This window comes from Rhincodon typus, chromosome 1 (genome assembly GCF_021869965.1).
Source record: "Rhincodon typus isolate 14 chromosome 1, sRhiTyp1.1, whole genome shotgun sequence".
Lineage (NCBI taxonomy): Eukaryota > Metazoa > Chordata > Chondrichthyes > Orectolobiformes > Rhincodontidae > Rhincodon > Rhincodon typus.
Genome location: NC_063332.1, coordinates 127179036 through 127190200, shown reverse-complemented (window position 1 = coordinate 127190200; position 11165 = coordinate 127179036). Strand labels below are relative to the sequence as shown.

The window sequence follows — 11165 nt, the reverse complement described above, 5'->3', positions numbered from 1 at the left end:
GAGGGAGATGTCTTCCTTGATGGCTACTCTCTCACTGCTCTGATATTGCATGTCCAACCTGAAGACCTGGTACTGTTCAGCCACCATCTCCTTGGTAAAATGTAGCCACTGCAGAGACTGCACTTGGTTGAGGGGGAGGTAGAAGTTTTTTTCTGAAAATCCCAAGTGGGTAAGATCTCTTGCAGAAAGCTGGTCTTCTCCTCCTTTCTCTGTGAGCAGTTTGTCTTCTATACCTCTTTTGGCTGTGAGGCTGGAACCAAAGGGGAGCCAAGATGATTGCTATTGTGACTGTAATTAACTGAAGCTCTCAGAGGGCTTTCAGAAACACAGAATGTATTCACAATATCCAGGCACCATTCTCCTCTAACAAGCAATTTTTCAAACTCCTTCAAAAATCCAGGACTTCCACCAATTCTACAGCAGCAAGCCCAGAGACAATTAACATTCAATTGCCATTGCAGAATCCCTCACTGTCAACATCCTGGGTGTTACCATTAAAAAGAAAGTGCACTGGACCAACCATATAAATGCCGTTGCTACAAGAGCACATCAGAGGCTGGGAATTTTGCTGTGGGTAATTCTTCTCCTGTCTCCCAATGCATATCAATTACCTACAAGATACATGTCAGGAATGTGATGGAATACTGCCCATGTGCCTGGATCAAGGTACTCCCGATAACACTCAAGAATCTTGACCCACCATTCATGACAAAGCAACTCACTTGATTGGAACCCCATCTACCACTTTCAATGTTCACTTTCTTTACCACCAATGCATTTTAGCAGCAGTGTGCACCATGTACAAGATGCTCAGCGTATCTCTACCAAAGCTACTTCAATAGCAACTTTCAAACTCATAACAGCTACGACCTAAGAGGACAAGGGCAGCAAATATATGTGCACATCACCACCTGCATCTCCAATACTAGATGTGATCCTGTGATTGGACAACACTTACTGAACAATTCCAATAATGCTAACAATTGCATTATCAACCAGTTAAGATTTTCATTAGAATTGCAATGTGACTCACTTGCACTTGCTAAAAGTCGCATATATTTATTCACGGGGCCAGCCCCTTTGGGTAAGGGTGGAGGCGATGACCTAGTGGTATTATCGCTGAACTGTTAATCCAGAGACCCAGATAATGTTCCGGGGAGCTGGGTTCGAATTCCGCCACAGCAGATGGTGGAATTTGAATTCAATAAAATAGCTGGAATTAAGAATATAATGATGACTGTGAATCCATTGTCGAATGTTGGAAAAAACCCATCTGGTTCAGAAATGTCCTTTAGGGAAGGAAACTGCCATCCTCACCTGGTCTGGCCAAGATGTGACTTCACGTGGTTGACTCTGAATTGCCCTGTGGGCAATTAGGGATGGGCAATAAATGCTGCCTAGCCAGTGATGTCCTCATCCCGTTAATGAATAAAAGAAAAAAATCCAATCCATTAAGTTGTGTCATGGAAAACAGTAGTGACAGCTGGGTCCACGGGGATCCCACTGCTATACCATCTAATGGGGAATAGGTAATTTCATTAAAAATGAAACTCAATTTTGTGAGTTGTTAAGTTCATATGTTTAACAAATACATATTCAGGAACCTATCGAGTTTGCTATGATTTACCTTTCTCTGCTTTTCATTATTCATTAATTCTCTTTTAATTCTAAGTCTCACTCAGTTCAAAGCCATGAATTCTCTCTCTTAGGTTTAAAGTATCACTTTCTATTGGATGAGCAGAGTAATTTATTTGAGTGTCCGAAATGTGTCCAGTGAAGACAACCACAGAGTAGCAGGCACACCTCATGTTAAATGCAACGAGCTTATTAGAAGTTTAAAGGAAGTTATTTAATGGTGGGGGGGTGGAGCGCAAAGTTGCTCACTGTATCTTGTAGATGGCTGATAGGCTTTGGGGAGACAGGAGAAAGATAATTAATTGAGAGATAAAATCAAGTTTATGTCCGTGGGAATTGAGGGCTTTTTTATTGGATCTTCGCACTGGAGATGACAAAAAAAATCAGAAATCTCTGGTTGAATTTTTTTTTATTTCTGCATTCGATGTGAGCATTACAAACAAAGCCAATATTTCTTCATCATTCCTCAATTCTCTTGAACTGAATGTGGAGCTACATGGAAGTCAGACCAGGTAAGGACGGCAAATTTCCTTCTACAAAGGATATCAGTGAGCCAGATCTTTTTAATGTCAACTGATAATGGTCACCATGACTAGGTTTGGAATCCAAATCCAGAGTTTACTCATGAATTGAATTTAAATTTCATGAGTTACTGTAGTGGGATTTGAATCTGTGACCCCTGAATCTGTGCATCCAGATTGCAAGTCCTCTGACATTACCAATATGCTTCTTCACCCCTTGAAGGAGCTGTTGGTTAAAATACTCAAAAGAAGTTATGAAACTTTGCATACAATTATCTCCTCCATAAAATTGGTTATTTCTTCCTGCTATCCTCATTAAACTCTCTGTCTCAGCTGACCTTATTGATATTTGCATCTAGGCAATAGGTATTAGATGGTCCTTTTCTATTCTAAGGGACATTAAATCTAAATAAAAGCTATTTTTTATTTATGTATCTCTTTGCATGATCATCAAATATCCCAAATCCTTGCAAATGAAATACTTTTGAAGTGAAGTCAGGGACAATTAGGGATGGGCAACAAATCTTACCCTTAACTAGTACATCCACATTCCATGAAAGAATGAATGTAAAACGTGACTGTAATACGGTACAAAATGAGGCAATTAATTTGTATCCAATCAAGGAAAACTGGAATAAATACTGGCCAAAGCAATGGGGTAATCCCTCTAATCTTCTTCATAGGAGTGCCATGGAATATAACGGGACAGAAATTGTCTTGGTTTAATGCATCATCTGAAAGAAAGCATCTCCAACCCGTGCAACATTCCCTCAGTAATGCACTAGAATGTTTGCCTGGTATTATGACAAGTCAAATATAAATCTTCTGTGTCAGGATATTAGGACATTGGAACAGCCTTGTGGTAACGCCATGGATCTGCTTCCCACAAGGTATAAGTTGCACCGTGTGGAGGCAGATTCAGGTAGAGCAAAGATGAATCGATAGATAAGATGAAATTGGATTTGATTGACAACAAAAGGCACAGTAGAGAATATACTTTCAATAACCTATTAGTAACATTAGAGCCTGGTATATCTCAGGTTACCATGTATTTAGTACTGCTGTGCAACAAAACAAAGTTCTAAAGAAGCCTTAATTTAAAAACAGTTCTTGACCTTGCCTTCTCCTTGACCAGTCTGCCTTGAAACCCAAACTCTTATACGTAGCACAAAACTACATGACAAAAGTGACTCCATAATCTTCTAACTGGGGGGCATGGCTGTTACTTAGCTGGACTGTAACCTTCACATGACATGCAATTAAGACCAATTCTTTAGCCACTTACTTTATGCTTTCCAGAAGGAGTCAATGAATACTAAGATTAAGGATAAACTTTGGTGGGTTTTGATATTGTATCTGTGTCTCTACTGAAACCCACTAAGTTTATTGAATCAAATTGCTTTTTAGTCTTCAAGGCTTTGTACCATTTTGAAGATATTGACCTTGGATGCCCAATTACACAACTGTTTAGATTTGGATATGTATTCTTGATGGTATTTGAATGAAAAATGAATGAATGATGAAGACATTGTTCATGATTATCTGTTAGATGAAAGAAGATTATCCATTTATTCAATGTTGGTGCAGATCTTTCAACAATTTATTCAAGTGTTCCGATAGTCCAGATGATGTAAAGAGGTCAATTTTTCTGTGCAAGTCAAACATAAAACTTGCACTATCCTTTGAATAACTAACAACAGAAACTCTTTGTCTAACTTGAAGCTGTTGGTCGGATTTTTGCTCTTACCACCTTAAGGGAGTAGTCGCTACCTTTGAAGGGGACCCATACCACCCCATTTTCTATTTCATATGGCATGTTGTTACGAGGATCATACAATCCCCCCTGGTAGTAAATTCCATTTAGATTAGCTGACTGACAACTATTGTACCACCAACCTCCTCCATAAAATTTTGCACAGTTCTCCTCCCATTTGTCGTTATCTCTGTCATAAGTACTAAATTTCATATTTGCATGGGAGGTATGTTCACTATCTAATGGTAGCCCTGTTATTAATGCATCCCCAGCATTTCCTCCATAATTGGCAATGTTTAGCCTATAGCTTTCTGATTCAGAACCCACAGTTACAGTGTATTCAGCAAATGCCTCATTCCCTGACCAGTCCTCTAGCTCTATACGAAAAATGCTTTCCTTCTGTGTGAGTAAATGGAGGATTTCATTTCCCAGCCAGATGTTTCCATGGCCTTGTTTGTCAATGCTACCAAATCCCTGTCTGTAGTCGTCCCAGGATCGGTTAAAGTTAACTGATCCATTCATTCGCTGCTGAACCAGCACCCAACCACCCAGTTCAGTGCTCTGATCACAGTAAACTGTCACAATGTCAGCAGATCCAGTAGGTTTTATCTTGAATAAACCATTTTCATTACCAGATGCATGCTTTTGTATGATGTCCTTGCAATCTGAAAACAAACATTAAAAATGCACATTAAATTAGAAAAAGAGAGCATATGAACAGCAGTTTGAGATGGACACAAATAAACAAGCTACTGTTAAACATATATTCTATGCAATCTGATTGTCAGTATCACAAAATACGTTCTCCAGAAGGCTTCTTAGATATTTTTACAAATATCAAATTCCATACCCAGCATTCATTCAGTCATTTATATACCTTACACACCTATGAAATATTAATATGCTTTTTACCATGTTTGCAAAACAAGTTACAGTCATCAATGAGAAATGCCTATCCATGGAACAATGCATAACACAGCTCATTGATTTGATCTGCATATTGACTGTATGGAAAAAAAGGCAACAAATTTTAATTTAAATTATACTTAATCATACCTTTCCCAATGTAGCCTTCAATCTTCTGCACTTTATCAATGTTAAAGCTACGGGGCTGCAAATCCACACGCTCCTCTCTAGTTTCATCATCAAAAGGCAAGTTTAGTTTCAAAGTAACTTGGGTGGTATTTGAGGATTTTGAAAAGCCCTTAGAATCCTTTGTATTGGTGGACTGATGGCTACAGCTACAGTTAACAGATTCAGCATGAGGTGCATTGTCTTTAGAATTTGTCACCTCTTTGGTTGAAGGGCAGGCATGTTTTCTGTTGTTAGTCATTACAGAATTGTCAAAATGCCCCAAAGTTGAATAATCGGTGAAATCACCAGAGCTACTGTTCTTTGTTTGAGCTAAATGAACAGAAGAGCCTTTACTTGTTTGTTGCAACGGTAATTCTTTAAAATCTGTTTGGCTTGAATTGAGGATTGACAAATCGGAAGAAGCAGCTTGATTGACTGTCTTTGTGTCACTATGTTTGGTGAAAGTTTGATTTATGACAATTTTAGAACCAGATACAGAGTGGTTTGATTTGGTGGAATAAGAACTATATGAAGAAGTTGATTTGACTGAAACATTTATGAAAAGTGGCTCTTCAATCCTATTATCAAGGCTGCCCTGCTTTAGGGATACATACATTTTCTCTGTGCTATTTAGTCCATGGGTTAAGGGCACAAAACTACCCTTCATGCTAATTGTATGATTGTCAACATCTTTGATTGTGGATATAATCTTTGGAGTCATTGGCGTAGAAGTTAAGAATGAATCTTCAAAAAAGTCAGGATCTAGTTGTGAATTTGCATGTGGTACATCATTTTCTATGGTAATTAATCTAGTGTGGACATCGTCCCAGAACCTAGGATATTCATGATCAATATCAGATGCAGATTTGAATCTAGTTCGTTCCTCAGATTTCTTCATCAAACTCAGTTTGAGCTTATGTATTGGCTTGTCATTCACAATCCTGTCCAGTTTTATGCCTGTCATTGATTGGAGGGATTTCTCCACTCGGACATTACTCTCTTTGTTGACACTGTAAACAACTGACTTTGCACAAGATCCTTTGCAAGATTGTATCTTGATGTCAATGTCAACCTAACAAAAAGAAAGAATATTCAAATCAAGCAATGCCAGTCATTAATGGGAAGAATGAAATTTGGGGAGTTTCTATTTTACTCCTTGCATCCCCAAAGCTTTATGGCCATGCAATTCCCAAACAGCAAGTAGATAGTGAAAGGGATAACTGATAATTCTCTTGGATGAATTACGTTGCTCAGTCATTATTGGAGGCATACATTGATCAGCAGCACATCAATAAGCTATTAAAGGAAAACGTGGACTAACTTTAGATTATTGAATGAAATTAGTCTTTGGCAGTAGTACAAAAAACGATGGTAGTGAATTGGTAGCCCATTTTACACAACTCCCACTGATTTTTCCCATTAACTGCCCTCAAGAAGGAAGAGGCCATGGATGCAAAATTAAATGTGAGCAACATGAAACAGATAGTCAATGAAAGGTCTTTACACGGAGACTTGTGAAACAATGGAGTTCACTTCCAAGGTTAGCAATTGAGACAGAAGCATGTTAACTTCGGGTGGATAAGGGATGAAGGAAATATGGACCAAGAGATATAAGAACAGGGTGGTGAAATGTGATTGGCAATCAGATGGAGGATAATTGCTATTATAAATTATTGGGCCAAATGGCCAATTTCCTCATTTTAATCTTTGGCTCTGATTTTCACAGAATGAGAGTGACTCTGCAAAGCAGATAGGACTTAATTCTGAGATTCCCATCCCCTTCCCAATGCCCCCGATTTTCACTGGTGATGGGTAAGATTGTGGGTGATGATTCTTCACCCAATACTCCCAACCTGGCCAGCTCCATTGCAAATGATGCACCTCTGAGCACTGTGTAATTTTAGTGGAATTGGGCCCGCTTTTGATGATTCGTGGTTTAACGCCCCTCAGAGCAGTTATGAACCATAGCCTGGGTTTAGGAACCTTTTGAAAGGTTACTTCATGTTCCCACCTTCCACCTTATAGTCCATGTCAAGTCAATGGCAACTCCTGCCCACCACCCATACCCACGGAACTTTATAGATCCTATGCAAATATTGCAATATGTGCCCCACCCACACCGACCCTTTTAAAAACATAATGATGCTCGGTTAAAAACTGAAACTCTTATAATAGGATAATCTGAAGTAAGTTTGTCTATACAAGTCCAAAGAGTTGTTGACTTTGACATTTCTGAGGTAATCGTTTGTCTTTTTTTCCTATAATTTTTTATCATTGTCTTAATGTTTATTTGCATAAGATTAAGGGGTGTCAAGTGCTTAAAGTTTCTGTTATTGATACTTCAATGACACATTTGTCAATCAGCTGTTGTTTTCCAGAGATCAATTTTTTTTAAATCAATTTCATTCATCCCAGTGTCACTATATGGTTAATTAGTTTTTCATATAATGCACATTGGGGAAATTGGCATGGGAAATATAAGGGGAATGGAATGGAATGGGGCATGAGTTGGCATTGAGACGGCATGGGGAGTGAATGGGGATGTGATGGGGCACGACTTTGAGTGCCTAAAATGTAACCAAACACCTGGGACAAAGTCTAAGAGAACCAAGGCAGATTGTGAAAGGGATAATAACCAGGCTACCCCACTACTCAGCAGCTTCCATTGCCACTTTGGATCTGTTTCTGGGGGTAGTGGGCCTGCCACTATTCCGTGCCCCTGTGACTGAACTGAAACAGGTTGCAAAGGAGTTTATATACTAAGATGGCATGCCTATAGAGTTGGGAAATTTCCTAAATCGAGCTACCTGTATCAGTAGTGAAAATCTAAACATTTATGCCTTTCTATGTCTTTCTTAACCAAAATGAAATTATGAAACCCAGCTCTAAAAACATCTTATTAAAGTAAAGGAGGACTTTTATGATCCTTAGTACAAACGTATTAATCAAGTGATCAGGTATCATCTAAATTCAATATTTTAGTTATAAAGGCACTGATAACATATATTAAAGACAGTGAATCATAATCTGTTACATCTTGTGCCATTTACGTGTGGGAGATGTGTCAGATTCACAAGAAGACCATAGAGGTTTTGAGTGTTTTAGGGTCGGAGCTGATGTTATTATTCGACAAGTCAGCTCTCATACTGAACTCTGACTTGATGGATTTTTTTTATTTTAGTGAGGTGGTCTTCCTTGAAATGTGAGCATGCAATGCCACAGATTTGGATTTAACAATAAAACAGAAGTTTTTTACACAAAAGAAATGAAGTTAAAATAAAATGAATCAAATTATTTACAATTAACAAATGTTTAATGTTTTTGAAGCAAATAGTAAAGATATAATTCTATCAATCCCCACAGCATACCATAAGAATACCCAAACATCAGAGAGAATGTCTTCTCTAGTTTTGACTTGAACTCCTGATGATGAGAGTGTGACAGCCTCTTGCATGTTTCACCATGTAACTGAGATTTGGGTTTTCACATAACTCCTCCAGGGTTTTGACCAAACACTTCCAGTTCACCTACAGCTAAGAACTCTGCAGAACTGCTAACCTGAAACTAAAAGAAAACTGTTTTCTATCCCCAAGCTATGGGTGTTTAACCTAAGCTCAAAAAACAATTCCAGAATCTGAAAGCGCAATGCATTGCATTGTTTATTTTGTCTGCTTGCAAACTCTCCCAATGTAAATGGAAGCCCATTACTCCAAAACTACTTCTCTCAGACTGCATTTTTAAAGACAAAATGCTATGGCTAAGGAAATACTTGCAGGTTCTTTCTAGCAGGCCTTTGACAAGGTGCCACGCAGGAGGCTGCTAAATAAGGTAAGAACCCATGGTGTTAGGGGCAAGGTACTGGCACGGATAGAGGGTTGGCTGATTGGCAGAGGCAGAAAGTGGGGATAAAGGGGCGTTTTTCAGGATGACAGCCGGTGGCTACTAGAGTTCTGCAGGGGTCTTTTTGGGACCACAATAATTCGGTTATACATTAATGATATGAACAAAGGAACTGAATGCATTTTTGCTAAGTTTGCAGATGACACAAAGATAGGTGGATGAATAAATAGTGTTGAAGAGGTGGCGGAGGCTGCAGAAGGACTTGGACAGGCTAAGAGAGTGCACAAAGAAGTGGCATATTAATGCTATAATTTCGGTGGGGGCAAGTTAAGTAAGTGGGCCAAAATAGAGCACATGGAATATAATGTGGGGAAGTGATAATTCATGAATCTTTGGAAGGGAGAATAGAAACGCAGATTATTTTTAAATATTGAGATTGGAAAATGTTTGTATTCAGAGGGATCTTGGTATTGTTATACATAAAGCATAGAAAGTTAACAGATAGGTACAACAAGAAATTAATAAAGAAAACAATCTTGCCCTTTGTTATCAGTATTATTATTTATTATTCACTTATGATCAGTGATTCAAGGAAAAATCCCATCGTCACCTTGGGCAACTATTGGATGATTAGCAATAAATATTGTCCTGTCAGAGTGACCAAATGTTGAGAACTAATTGACAAGTAACTGCCAGTTTTAAAGACATTTTCTCCCTGGATGGATTTCAATGCTGCTAAAACAATTCAATTTTCAGAAAAGCTGGAATTTTGAGTAGAAATTGTGACAAGGATTTTTAAAAATCCTTTTTGATCAATTCTGCCAGGTATGACACTAATGATGAAAAAAAACTCCTCAGTATTAATATTGTAAATAAAACTGACAGACTTACATACCTGCAACTTTCAGAGTAAAAACATTGCACTTTCAAAATATGTAATAAATAGACCGCAGCGGTACAAGAAGGCAGCTTACCACTACCTTCTTAAGGGCAACAAGGGATGGGCAATAAGTGCTGGCCAGCCAATGATGTCCACATCTCACAAATAAATGAAAAAAAACATTACCTCCAGTCTTGAGACAACCTTGAATTGCTCTAACATGTTATTTTTTAATAGTTTTAACTTGAGACTTTGATCATTAGTCTTGTTCTGCAACATGGTAAGTCTGGAATTCAGATGATCCACCAACTGATAGTAAGTGTCGCCAAGTCCTAAAAGATGACAAACACATTCTTCTAGATAGATTTTCATAGGGTTCTGCAAGTACATTTTTAAAATGAATTAGTAATTTGAACTAAATCCAAATGAAGGTTGAAGCTGCATTTCCTGAATCTGAATTAATTGGAAGGGGAATTTTGCGGTTGCACAATCCTTAAAGAATGTTCTATTGTGATAATCTGAGTTTGTCATTCAATTTTAATTTGTATGGAAATAAAAGCTGAAACTCTTAAGAAACACGAACAGAGGAACGGCACAGTGACTCAGTGGCACAGCGCCAGGGATCCGGGTTCTATTCCACCCTCGGGCCACTGTCTGTGTGGAGTTTGCACCTTCTCCCCGTGTCTGCGTGGGTTTCCTCCGGGTGCTCCGGTTTCCTCCCACACTCCAAAGATATGCAGGCTAGGTGGATTGGCCATGCTAAATTGCCCGTAGTGTTCAGGGATGTGTAGATTAGGTAGGTTAGGATCTGGGTGGGATGCTTTGAGGGTCGGTGTGGACTTGTTGGGCCAAAGGGCCTGTTTCCACACTGTAGGGATTCTACGTTTCTATGAACCACTCACCACCTATCCTGCTTAGAGTCTGTCTGATTCTGTTGACAGCTTCAGTCACCGTAATATGAGCGTTCTCAAATACTGTGGAATACATGTCCAACATCTGTCGAATCTCCTGGATCCTGTTATCATTTTGTTGATTCTCAGTCTTGATTAATCCCTGCATTCTACACCCAGATGGACATTTAGAGCCCTATTGAATTAAGGCAAAATTATAAAATATTTTAGTTATTTGCAATGTATAATTTCTCAAAAAAATGAAGTGACAACTGCATCACTTACCCAGTCACCATTCGTACAAATCTGCCAATTCTTCTCTGAACACTGAGTAGATTTAAATTGGTCACCATTTCCAATGGGTTGAGGACCCCAAGGTACAAGTGAAGACTGGGCCTGAATCTTCAATCGTAAGAAATCAATAAAAAGAGAATCGTTTGACATATTCAATACTGATTTACAATCATCGACCTGGCATGTTCCCTTGAACAAGGATAACAAGGTGTAGAGCTGGATGAACACAGCAGGCCAAGCAGCATCAGAGGAGCAGGAAGGCTGACGTTTCTAGGCCC

At 38.7% G+C, this 11165-nt stretch overlaps 1 protein-coding gene across 1 annotated transcript in view; it reads right to left on the bottom strand.

Moving 5' to 3' along the window:
- Positions 1–3727: 3727 nt before the first annotated feature.
- LOC109916208 (fibrinogen alpha chain) overlaps positions 3728–11165 on the bottom strand; it is a 9287-nt gene continuing 1849 nt past the window's right edge. Inside the window, exons 2-6 of the mRNA XM_048601464.1 lie at positions 10879–10995; positions 10606–10789; positions 9890–10035; positions 4966–6055; positions 3728–4574 (exon numbers count right to left, since the gene is read on the bottom strand). Coding sequence (XP_048457421.1) covers positions 3868–4574; positions 4966–6055; positions 9890–10035; positions 10606–10789; positions 10879–10995 — 2244 coding nt within the window. The 3' untranslated portion in view covers positions 3728–3867. The remainder of the gene's footprint in view (positions 4575–4965; positions 6056–9889; positions 10036–10605; positions 10790–10878; positions 10996–11165) is intronic.